Below are 13833 nucleotides of genomic sequence, written 5' to 3'. Positions count from 1 at the left end.
AGCTGCCAATGTAACTACGTTCTGCGGACAGGGTTGTGTGATACTAATTCACCATAAAGCACATGTGCATCACATGAGTAGGAAGGTGTTGCAAAGAAGAGGAGGCTAGAGGTGCTGGTATTCTCCATGTCCTTGCAGCCAAAATGGAAAAGCCAGGAAAGTAGGAATAAAGCAAAGTGTCTGAAACTCCTTTCTTTTTGCCCTGGGGCCCGTTGCGGCTCGGTTCTAAAACAGAAACCAGTGAAATCCTCCGTCAGTAAATACATAGAAGAGTATAAGCAGATAGTGTTGACTCTTTCAGTTGAATATACATCCACACAGAAAAGGAGAGGAACTGGCCCTATATATCTTAGGTGTATCCTATCCACACACCGAAAACACCCAAAGCCTTATACCGGTGAGCAATGGAAGGGAAAGAAAAATGGTCACGCATTCTAACTAGAAAAATCACCCACACAGAAAATAAATATGCAGTATATACCATGTTGCAATACTAAAAATGTTAAGCATACATTTTTCGTACAATGTGGCAAAGACATAATCAACAAATAGTACATTGAAAATCACCCTCCTCTTGTCACCCTTCTCTTCTATTCGGTTTATCAAAAAGAAAAAAGGACACTTGTTACAGTTCTAAACCATTGGTTAGAAAAGTGAATGAAACACCCTCAAAAACTCAATGTTGGTCGTAAATGCGGTATATATTTGTCACCCGCCCGCATTGATGTTGTGGCATTTATCATTGGATGTTACAATACGTGCTCAATGCCAGCCTCATCCAGAGGCACCTCTGGTATAGAATGCAGTGTCCAGAGAATTGAGGGTTGCCCCCAAACAAAGGTTTGGAGAAAAACAGAAATTATTAAAAAGAAGAAATGTTAAAAAAGAGAACTCACCCAAATGCTTTAATAAGAGGTGAGGTTCTACTGTTGTAAAATATATGGGTACTTTAAATAGATCGAATTACTAGATCCATTAGTATTCTCAAAATAAGCTTGTCGACATGTTTCAGCTCCCCTTGGCCCAGCCGGGTCTGTGGAGCTTTCGTCAGGACTAACATACAGGAATATTTATGCTCACACGACTTGTGTAGTACCGGTCCAGGGGCAGAGTCAGCACAAGCCACAGCATTTCAAACCACGCGGCTCTGCGCTCGCTAAGCGGCAACTCCCTGACAAAGAAATACGCTCTTCGTGTACAGATCACTGAGAGCACGTTCGAGAACTAGGTGCCACAAAGTGGACACTTAAATGTACTACACAAGTCGTGTGAGTATAAATATTCCTGTATGTTAGTCCTGACGAAAGCTCCACAGACCCGGCTGGGCCAAAGGGAGATGAAACATGTCGACAAGCTTATTTTGAGAATACTAATGGATCTAGTAACTCGATCTATTTAAAGTACCCATATATTTTACAACAGTAGAACCTCATTTCTTAATAAAGCATTTGGGTGAGTTCTCTTTTTTAACATTTCTTCTTTTTAATAATTTCTGTTTTTCTCCACACCTTTTTTGGGGCAACCCTCAATTCTCTGGACACTGCATTCTATACCAGAGGTGCCTCTGGATGAGGCTGGCATTGAGCACGTATTGTAACATCCAATGATAAATGCCACAACATCAATGCGGGCGGATGAAAAATATATACCGCTTTTATGACCAACATTGAGTTTTTGAGGGTGTTTCATTCATTTTTCTAACCAATGGTTTAGAACTGTAACAAGTGTCCTTTTTTCTTTTTGATAAACCGAATACTGATCATGGGGAAATAAGCGGACACATTTTTTCCTCCTCCCTACCAATTGATTACTTACTATTACCCTTCTCTTCTAGCCAGGGCATTCTGCACCTGGATACAACCAGAGAGCCCCTAGGCACCAGGCGTCTGGAAACTAGCGATCAGTCAATAAAAAGGTCGACGGACTAGACAAGTCAAATCAATGGAGCACACACTACTCCCCATAATTCCGGATGGACCATCTTCCTCTATCGGCCAATATAAATCATAATACTCCTGGTTTAACAAAATCATTCAAAACAGGGCACAATCAAGATATGCACATACCTTCACCTGGGATAGCTCCCAGGGAGTACACACAGTCAGTCGCCTGGGACAGCCCAGCATGAAATTGAAATCCCCAGTCAATCGCCTGGGAAAACCCAGCTCAGAATTTAAAACTCCCTCTGCCGATGACCTTGGGTTCTCTGTTGGACCAATCTGACATAGTTACCACCCCAGGGACCCCATGAGGAACCGACTGCCAGGCACTTTTCTTGGTTGAGGCATGTCATATGATTTATGCACCAAGTGAGGGACAACCAAACGTCAGGAATCATCTCGGTATGCATCACGTGGTGCATGGAGGTCAGTGTGTCCGGGAGGGGACAGATACAGATACAGATAAAACCAAAAGAACAGAAAAGGGACGACAGCAAGGAAAACATTCAATAAAAGAAATTATCAATATATTACATCTGGCGGGATATCATGAAGTAAAGCTGTGTATGAAACCCACAATGTCACAATACGGAAAGCAAAACTGTGGCAGAGCAGGGAACAGCTAGGGTGGGAGATGCTTACAATCGGTCGCCGTAGCGAAGCGGAGGAAGAGGCGCAAATGGCAGAAGTCTCACACCACATGGGCTGGAAGGGCAGAGCTGTCATGTTAAAGGCCTCGCATCGTCCGTCCGTCCATTTGATCCAGAGTGACCACCGAAGACTACCACTCCTGGGACCGCATTCTTGTCCACCAAATGTAGAATCTGGTCATCTGCTTTTTTGCATACGCCAGACTTTGCAAATGCAAAAACATTTCATGCATCAGGCCCATAATCTTTTGGCAAATATGACATATAGAGAATAATGTATAATATGAGTTTAAGTGTAGGAATATTAAACATATAAACCGCACATGCAAACTTGGTTTTTAGAACTAAACAAGAGATGGAAATTCCTGGATTTTTCCTGCTCCTGAAAATTTGTAAGTAAACTTGTGTTCCTGTACTGTTTAGCTTTTCTGATCCATTATAGATGGAAACCAAACACGTTAGCCATAATGCATCTACAGAGAGGCAATTCAGGAGAAACTGTGAGTACTCCTTCCCTCTCATTAGAATGCAGGCAAAGCCTGATGCATTCAGTCTTGTTATAGCTCTTCAGTGAAATGCTGCTTGGGCAGTCCGTAAGGCACAGGAAGCTTGGGAACCATGCCTGAGAATCTCATTCTCACCTAAGGAGGCAACATTAAGAAGTCAAAAAGTGCTGTGCTGAGTTGATATAATTAATAATAATAACCACTGCTCACTTCCATTCTTTTTAAAGCATCTGCATCATTGATGATTGCATACATTTGTTTACATAGCATGAATAACAATTTTAAAAATTATTTTTTGTTTCTTCAATAGGCATAGGAAGGGCACATGATATGGGGGACGGCTGGGAAACAGCAAGAAGACTGGACAGACCATCAATTCTAAAGGTACAAACGAGTTGGCACATATTTGGGTCGGAGACAGCTACTGAAAGCAACCCATATTTGAAAAACTGAATTTGAATACAAAGTAATTACATTTTAATAAATATTCGTAGCTTGGAATATGGACCCACTGTGAGTTCCAATCAGTTCTTAATTTGTAAAAAAAAAAACATATAATTCCCAAAATGTTTCTTAGGAGGCTAACCCCCACATCCATCTTTGGCACTGCCCACAGGCATCCCAAAACCAGATTGCAGTGATGAAGTGAAGTGACTGAGCATGCCTTTCTCACTCCAAGACAATTTTGGAAACATTAAAGCCTAATGGTGTATTTTATAGCAAAATGTTCCTAATCAATTGGCTAAAAAGGTCATATGTTTTAGGGACACTTCTGAAAGAAAAGTAATATACTATTGCAGTTCTTAATAATCTGCCATTGTACTAATCACCAATATTTCCCAATAGCAGCATATCATGTATGTGATTATGACACATTGTACCTTACAAAATACTGGGTGCCCAACCCACAAATACTTTTTTGTCATTTGTGAATCAGCAGAAGCAGTGCTAATGTTACAGAGTGCCCCCAAAGGCGAGAACAGAGCTGTTACAGTGTTTGTCTGTCTATTGACCAAATAAATATGCCGCTACTGAGACATTCCCAGGGCACCCACAATGCACCTCTAAACTGACTTGCACCATACACTGCTATCTTGTGACTGAGACATTCACACATCTCTCACAATGCTGTCTTATTTTGTCTTTCACTATGTACTGATACACCGGTACTAACTTATTCCACTTCCTTTAATTTTTCCATACTGTTCTTTCCAAGTTTATTCTCCATCATCTGTTGTGACTGTAATCTACTTGAAACTGACATAATGGAAACAGTTAAGTTACACTGATCACACAATATCAGGCTGTAGACAGCAGGGCTAGACAGATCTTACTAGCCCATACATAGATACTACTATTTAGGTGACAAATACCTTACAGATGCATGCAACATACATCAGGCTTTCAGGGTAATGTCTCAGAAATCTGAAGTGATATTGTCATAGAAAGTTCCACCTGAGTCATGAAATAACAGCCAAATCAGGAAGCTTCTTCAGCAAAGAGAAAACATCAACAAATAATTCCAAAACAGCATAAATTATGAATCAAATATCAGCTGTAAATATGTTGTGAAATGAAGACATCAGCTTGTTTAATGGCACAGATATGGTGTTACTTAATACAGATGTTTCATTTTGGAGAAATAAGCCCAATTTTCCCCAAAACTTTCATAAAGCAAAACAATATTTATCCTGAAATGGCAGTCTTTAAGCTTTAGTAAATACATATTCGTCATTTTCATCCAGTAGGCATATGTATTTCACCATGGACGGACATATACTGCCTTTCATGCTATGTATCACCACCCGTGAGGCCAATGATGTGCCATGGATTTCTACAAGCACCAAGGATGGGAATACTTATTTCAAGAATGCCCACAATGTGCTATGCATGGAGAGTAAAAAAACTTCAAACATTATAAAGTAAATGTAACTCTTTTTCAAAAGAATAGAGAAGAATCCTGATGATTCTCTCAAATTCTTGAGGGGCCAGAGATGACCAACATAGATTCAGGACAGCCAGTTCTATACCGGGCTACAGGCTTCCCAAATTAGATAAATGTACATGCAATTAATCTAAAAGAAATTAATTTATTCATTTAGTGGTTATTTGGAAAATATGTTGTGTCCAGTGCTCCTCGTTCTACACTGGACACCGCTGCACTATATAGCATATTCAGGCACAGTGCTGCAATATCACCATGACTCTTAAGAACAATCACACAACAAGAGTTGTGCAGATTCTGCATAGCGTTAATGAGGCATAGAAGAGGACCCCACACTCACCATCACTCCCTGCACCATGTAATAGAAGCCAAGTACTGCAGAATCAACATGGCCCTTGTGAGATAGAAGAGTACTCCTGAGGTCAACAGAAGAGCATGAAAGCACAGTGCTCTAGATTTATAGCAACAGGAGTCTAGGGCCCTAAAGCAGACTAATGCAGACGCACATTGATGGAGTTCCTTGATTTATCAAGCGTCATAAATGACCTAATGGAGCCATATTTATTCACAACAGGCCATACGTTTAGTATAGTATATCAGTCCCTGGTTCTTGATAGTCTCTGTGGCATCCCTATGTATTCCCTTCACAACGTCCTTGGGAAATCTGACCAAATATCCTTTTGCTTTCATACGGGGTCAAAGGAGCGGTTCTGCCACATGGTAAGAGTGGTGAAAGAAAGTATATTCAAATAGGTAAGGAACAGTCAACTGGACGTACTGGTAGTTAGGACTGAAATACAAAGTTGGAGACCAAGCAGCATTTCTAAGGAGTTTTGTTGGGATGGTGGGGGATATTTTCTGCCCTCAGATTTTGGCTTTACTTTCCAGCTACAGCACATTGTAAGTGCTAAGTCATTTTGCTGCTTACTCTAGCAAGATGCAGAAAGGGATAGCAGAAAAGTTGTAGCTTTTATGTATATTTGGAAACCACAATTATGGATGTAAATATGATTTTACAGTTTTTTTGTTATAGTTCAAATCCTTAAACCAGTGACCCCTGACAAATATGCTAAGTGCAGATAGTGATAGGCGTCATTAGAAAGATATTTGTAGACACCAAAATGGTGCATTGATAGGCTACCTAAATGTTATTTTCCCATTTCGAACAGTTGGCTTCTGCTGATTAAATGAAAGACTACAAATTAGATACAAAATATGAGATTAGAGTTTCTGCAGTGTAGTGATTATCACATTTGCCTCACATGTGAAAGGTTCCCGGCTCAAAACCAGACGGAAACACTTCTTTCACATGCTCTCCCATGATTATGGATTGGCATGTGGCGATGGATTTGTGCGCCAAACTGGAGGAATCCATTTACTGGGCCGGATCACTGACAAAATAGAAAATACAAAAATATAGAATACTAAAAATATCGAAGTAAAAATATAGAAAGCAAAAATATCGAAGTCCTATCTACAAAAATATTGAATCAAAATATCGAAAAAATATATTTAGTTAGTCAAAATATCGAATTTTTTTAAATGTCTTAAAAGTAATTTAAGATTATTGAAATAATAACTATAATTAACTAAAGCATACTTAAAATACTTAAATAACTTTAAAAGTATTAAATATTTAATTTAAGTTAAAAAAATAAACATTTTAAATTTTATTTTTTAACACATATATATATATATACTAACATAATATTAATTAATAATATACAATATTTTTACTGTAGGATAGCAGGAGGGTAAAATTTACTATTACCACTCCAGCAACTGCAACAGTAGGGTAAACGTTGGATAGCGTAGGGGTAAAAATTACTATTCCCACTCCAGTGAGTGCAACAGTAGGGAAAGCGTTGGATAGCATAGGGTTTAAAATTACTGTTCCCACTCCAGTGAGTGCAACAGTAGGGAAAGTGTTGGATAGCGTAGGGGTAAAAATTACTATTCCCACTCCAGTGAGCGCAACAGTAGGGAAAGCATTGGATAGCGTAGGGGTAAAAATTATTATTCCCAATCCAGAGAGTGCAACAGTAGGGAAGGCGTTGGATGGCGCAGGCGTAAAAATTACTATTCCCACTCCAGACAGTGAACAGTAGGGAAAGCGTTGAATAGCTTAGGGGTAAAAATTACTATTCCCACTCCAGAGAGTGCAACAGTAGGGAAAGCGTTGGATACTGTAAGGGTAAATATTACTATTCTCACTCCAGAGAGTGAAACAGTAGGGAAAGCGTTGGATAGCGTAGGGGTAAAAATTACTATTCCCACTCCAGAGGGTGCAACAGTAGGGAAAGCATTGGATAGCGTAGGGGTAAAAATTACGATTCCCACTCCCGAGAGTGCAACAGTAGGGAAAGCGTTGGATAGCATAGGGGTAAAAATACTATTCCCACTCCAGTGAGTGCAACAGTAGGGAAAGCATTGGATAGCATAGGGGTAAACATTACTATTACCACTCCAGAGAGTGCAACAGTAGGGAAAGCGTTGGATAGCGTTAGGGTACAAATTACTATTCCCACTCCAGAGAGTGCAACAGTAGGGAAAGCGTTGGATAGCGTAGGTGTAAAAATTACTATTCCCACTCCAGTGAGTGCAACAGTAGGGAAAGTAAATACTTCATATATTAATAAAAATAAATTAAATATTAATACCAATAATAAATTAATTAAAAGTGGTTACCAATTTAATATAATATAATAATTAATCAATTAAAAATACAAATAAAAAGTAATTATTAAAATTCATGACCTATCAATACAAATTAATTACCAATTATCAATTAATTAATTAATTAGCGATAAAAATTAATTGACAAATAATTCAAAATAAATACCAATAAATAAACTAAAATATTTAATTAATTACAATTAAATTACTTCCCACCCTATTCCCCTATAAAGCCACAATCTGCTATGGGAAATACATTTATAACATTAACATAATTATCAATTAATCAATTATTAGAAATTAATTACCAATTAAAATGTAATACCAATTAAAAATTAAGTAACAATTAATTGAAGATAAATACCAATAAATAAATAAAAATAGTTAATTAATTATACTTACATTACTTCCCACCCTATTCCCCTATAAACCCCAAACCCACTACGGAAAATAAATTAATAAAATTAACATAATTATCAATTAATCAATTAAGTAAAATGAATTGCCAATTAAAATGTAATTAATTACCAATTAAAAATTAATTAACAATTCATTCAAAATAAGTACCAATAAATAAATTCAAATATTGAATTAATATAATTAAATTACTTCCCGCCCTATTCTCCTATAAACCCACAACCCGCTACAGAATTAAATTACGCAAAAATTAAATAACATAAAATTCATTACTTAAAATAAATGATAAAATAAATATACACTTTTCCCACATATACTAACATACAAAACACTTAAAAAAATTCGATATTATAAAAAATTCAATATATTTAATACCTATATTATATACTTCGATATTTTGACTTTCTATATTTATGAAAATCGATATTAAATTACTTACCTTAAATTCGATATTTTTGTTGACTATATTCTGTCCATTCGATAATTTGTCCATTCTATATTTTCACTTCGATATTAGTGCTATTCTATATTTTTGATTCGATATTTTGTCTGTATAACACTAGGCCAGGGGATTCCCACATAAGCATGCCAAGATATGAGGTCGATGGTGGATGGAGAGCCTCAGTGTTGTAATTGGGGAAGGGTTAATTTGATTGTCTTTTTGTTATTGTAAATAAATAAAATGTGGGTATAAAAAGGTGGAGAAGAGTGTTGCCGGTGGCAGAGGCGGGCTCTATCTACTTAGCGCTGAATTTTCTGTCAGTCACACTGCTCGCGCTGTTTTCATAGCGGTCTGTTTTTTAACTTAGCAACTAAGGCTAATTTTAAAACGTTCAGTGTGTATCATCCTATTGCACTTTGTGTTATTGCACCACACCTCCAGGCTGATTGTAGAGCTTGGGGGACCTCGCATTCCGCCCACTCCCGCCCCGGTCCGCCGCGTCCAATCATGGGCGTTTGATGCGGAGGTTGAGGAGGAGCCTTGCACTTCCGGGCTCAGGGCTCACAGGTCAGCGCTCTAGCGACGCTGTGAGTAGAACTCTATTTAAAGGTCAGCTGTGCTCGTTCGCGCTGTGGAGAAGAGTGTTGCCCGCGGCAGAGGCGGGCTCTATCTACTTAGCGCTGAATTTTCTGTCAGTCACACTGCTCGCGCTGTTTTCATAGCGGTCTGTTTTTTAACTTAGCAACTAAGGCTAATTTTAAAACGTGCAGTGTGTATCATCCTATTGCACTTTGTGTTATTGCACCACACCTCCAGGCTGATTGTAGAGCTTGGGGGACCTCGCATGCCGCCCACTACCGCCCCGGTCCGCCGCGTCCAATCATGGGCGTTTGATGCAGAGGGTGAGGAGGAGCCTTGCACTTCCGGGCTCAGGGATCACAGGTCAGCGCTCTAGCGACCCCTACTTCTGCTATAAATGTGCTGTGGTCAGCGTCCGCGCAGCAGACGCGTGCAGCGGGCGCGCCGGAAGCACGCCGAAGTCGAGCCAAAGTCAAGCCCGTCTGTGCCCGTCCGCGACCGGACGGGGCGCGGGGCCATAAACCCTGGCTCTCCTACATCCACCACCATAAGGTATGGCAGACAAGAACTGTTGGATATCCAGCCTAATATTCTCTCATGCTGCAAACACTCTATGAAGGCTTTATCGTTAAAGAACTGTACTATATGCACTTTTGCCCCTGATAATACTGTAACAACTAACAGTACGATAAGCACAGTAAAAGCAGCCCTGCTTAATTGCAGATCCCTTCGAAAACACTGTACAGAAATCTTTCACCTGCTTGAAGATGACAATATTAACATCCTGTTTCTCACGGAAACATGGCTGGACGAATACTCAGACCCCGACATCATTCAGGCCCTACCTCCCGGCTACTCTCTCTCCAGACTTGATAGGAAGTATGGCAGAGGTGGGGGTATTGCCATTGCTACTAAAGCTCCTTTAGAATGCACCCTCTCTCCCATCTCGGTTGACCATAGTGAAGCCGGCTCTTTCACCATCACTACTGGACCAAACCACTCTCTCTCAGGTATCCTCGTGTACAGTCCCCCTGGAAGGCTCTATGATTTTACTCCTACTCTTATGGAAACCTTAACCCATCTAGCACTTAGAAAAACACGAATATTAGTACTAGGTGACTTAAATGTCCATTTTGACGACCCCCTCCATAAGGAGGCGGCAGACATCAAATCCGAGTTACTCTCCCTACAACTAGAGTTAAAGAATAACGATCCGTCACACCAACAAGGACATTTATTGGACCCTGTATTTGGGAACTGGAAGGGAGTGCAGACCCTATCTCCCCAGCCAGTACCCTGGTCTGATCATTTCGTTATCCCTATACAACTTCAACTAGATGGAACTGAGCATCACAAACAAAGCTCACAGCGATATAAACGCAGGAAATGGAAAAACTTCTCTTTAGACTCTTTCACAAAAATCCTCGAAGATGCGGGGCCTCCTAGAGGATCCGACTGTGAGACAGCATATGAACTCCTACAGGAATGCATCACAAAAGCTCTGGACATTACTGCCCCTAATCGCACCGTAACTAACGCCACGAGGACTAAAAAAACGGCCCCGTGGTTCAGTCAGGAGCTCCAGTTAGCCAAAACTGCTTGTAAAAAGCTCGAAAGAGAATGGCGTCACAACTTCTGCCCTGAAATCAAAGCCCGGTATAAAGCAGCGCAAAAAGAATATAATAAAAAGATACGCGTGTCCAAAGCATCTCATTATAATAACCGGATCTTGGAAGCTGAAAACTCCTCGAAGGAGCTCTTCCAGCTTTTCAAGGAAATCTCGATAATAGACTCCAATTCCACTTCCCATAATGACTCAGTTGAAACCTGTAATAAAATTGCTAAGTATTTCTCTGGCAAAATCACGAACATATATGCTAATTTCTCCAGCAACATAAAACCTGGTACTTACTTTGTTGAGAGTGAAGACCATATACGTACACAATCTTGCCTATGTACTTTTACCGTTCCTCCCTCTGAAATCCTAGTGAAAACCTGTAAAAGCATCAAATCCGGCTCTCCACGAGATCCTGCTCCCCCTAAAATTTTAGCAGCCAGTATTTCGGTCTTAGAGCCCCACTTCAGACACATGCTCCAAATATCTTTTTCCACTGCTTGTCTTCCTGCAGAATGGAAGAAAGCGATAGTGCTCCCCATCAAAAAAAAAACTAACATGAGTCAGGACATGTTGGAGAATCTACACCCGATCTCCCTGCTACCCTATCTAGCAAAACTAGCAGAGAAAGTAGCTAATGTCCAACTTATGGCCCACCTTGAAGCCCTAAATGCCTTTCACACATCGCAGTCGGGTTTCAGATCGAGCTTCTCCACAGAGACAGCACTCCTGAGAGCGACTGAAACTCTGCGGGAAGGAGCCGACAAGGGTAAGACCATGGCTCTCATCATGCTGGACCTCAGCGCCGCGTTTGACACTGTAGCACACTCCATCTTGCTACAGTGTCTAAACAGAGCGGGGGTCACTAAAGAGGCTCTGGGATGGCTGAAGGCCTTCCTTACCAACAGGAGTTTTCAGGTCCAGAGAGGGACTTTCCTCTCGGACAGCATGACATTAGAACAGGGGGTACCTCAGGACTCTGCCCTGAGTCCCACCCTGTTCAACCTGTACATGGCACCGTTGGCAGAGGTGGTCCAATCGTTCGTCGTAGAGCTTGTCTCTTACGCCGACGATACACAACTTCTGATCTCCCTGTCTCAAGCTCCCTCCTCCGAGGCTGACAACTTTAAATCCTGCATGAGCAAGCTTGCAGCTTGGATGACCAAACACTGCCTCAAATTAAATGGTACAAACACTGAGGTACTCATAATAGGAGGAAAAGACACAAAATGGACTAAAGACTGGTGGCCTACCTGTCTGGGACCTCTACCAACTCCCAGTCAGGAAGCTAAGAACTTGGGCGTCTGGATAGACAACAAGCTCTCCTATGACAGCCATGTAAAAAAAACTGTAGGAAAGTGCTTTGGAGTCATGAAAACTCTTAATCGCACCCTGGATTTGCTCCCTCTGAACTCCAGGCGCACCATGGCTCAGGCACTTATTACCTCCCGAATAGACTATGGCAATGTGCTGCTGCTGGGCACTTCTGAAAAAAACATCAGAAGATTGCAAGTCTTGCAAAACTCAGCCGCGCGCCTAGTGTTAAGACTCCCCCGCAGAGCTCCTTCCAGACCTTCCCTGGCTACCCTCCACTGGTTGCCTATCGGTAAGAGGATACTATTCAAAGCACTTCTCTGGTGCCACAGGATTATCCATCAGAAAGCCCCTTCCTACATGTCCGATCTGGCTACACCGTACGAGCCTAACAGACCCATTCGTTCCAAGGGAATGGGTCTGCTTAAAATCTCGCTCACAAAAAAAGCTAGAATGGGAGGTAGGTCCCTACGCTCTCTTGCAGCTAATAAATGGAACACCCTCCCCATTAACATCAGACTAGATAAGAATGAGTCCTCCTTCAGAAAATTGCTGAAAACTTATCTTTTCACTCTCTAGCTGCCTGTTTTTTTCTCCGCCCTCCTAAGACTCTCTCTCCACAGCGCGGGGACACGCCGGGAGGCGTCACCAGGCGCTTTACAAACCCCTTTAATAATAATAATAATAATAATAATAATAATAAAATTAGAGTAACCCAAGTTTTTTAGACCATAACCATTGAATTTTAGATGGCCTGATCACTCAGTGGCACTCCAAAGGTGACATGCAAGCAAGAAAAAAATGGCACCCCATACCCTGGTTTAGTAATAATTAACAGCTATATTTTTTGGCTTAGTGAGTCCCTCACAGGTTTGGGCCAATGCACCTGCTACATTATTGTTGGATATGCCCATAGGACCATTGGGGTCCTCTTTTGGATGAAAGTGATGTAATTAGTTCCCTTTGATACAAGTATTCAGCATTAAAACAAGAAAGTTTAACATGAATGAAAACATGTGAGTAAGGCAACATGTGAGAATCCAGTGTTGAATAAGTGTAAAGCACTGACAAGGTAAACAGGCAAAATAAAACACTAACCTTATAATCATAATTGCCCAGGGGACTTCAACATACGTCCAGAAGAGCTAGATCCATGGCAAATATATGGGACGCACAAACTTGATTTGTCAACACAGAATGACTCTATATTGAATGTATTCACTAGTCAGTTGACATCTGAATATCTGCCTAGGACCCATTCCACCACGTCCATGTTTGAGTTAGTCTCCTCACGTTTGCATGCTTTTAAAGGAGACACAGAAAGAAAGGGAAGCAGCAGCCAGTTGGTATTTCAAGTGACTGCTGGGTTTTACGAATTGTTGATTTTGGAGCAGACATTTGTAAAAGCACAGAATCTACAATAACAAATGACCACCCATGGGCAGGACACAGGAAGGAAAATGCAAAGACATGTAAACTAGCCTGCACTATGGGAACATTGGGTTGGGCATTACACAAAAGTAATGAGTGACGGTTGCAGCATACACAAAAGTCAAGAGAAAGCACAGTAGACACTTTTCAGGCGGAAGACACACCCCTCTTGCATAAACCAAGTATATTTGTTCATTTATTTCTCTATTCTGCTCACATTATGGGGCAGTCTGACATCTGGCGGAGGCAGCTAGCAAGACTCTGATGACAGCAGTGGTGGCTGGTCACCTTTGAAAGTGGTGAGGTATTATACTGGCA

General features: G+C 40.8%; 1 protein-coding gene across 1 annotated transcript in view; it reads left to right on the top strand.

Annotated features, from left to right (window-relative positions):
- Positions 1-13833, top strand: part of ALLC (allantoicase) — a 798769-nt gene that overhangs the window by 599035 nt on the left and 185901 nt on the right. The window contains exon 10 of the mRNA XM_086926374.1: positions 3407-3480. Coding sequence (XP_086782500.1) covers positions 3407-3480 — 74 coding nt within the window. The remainder of the gene's footprint in view (positions 1-3406; positions 3481-13833) is intronic.

The sequence above is a fragment of the Lissotriton vulgaris genome, chromosome 6 (assembly GCF_964263255.1).
Source record: "Lissotriton vulgaris chromosome 6, aLisVul1.2, whole genome shotgun sequence".
Taxonomy (NCBI): Eukaryota; Metazoa; Chordata; class Amphibia; order Caudata; family Salamandridae; genus Lissotriton; species Lissotriton vulgaris.
This window is presented reverse-complemented; position numbering and strand designations above follow the sequence as displayed.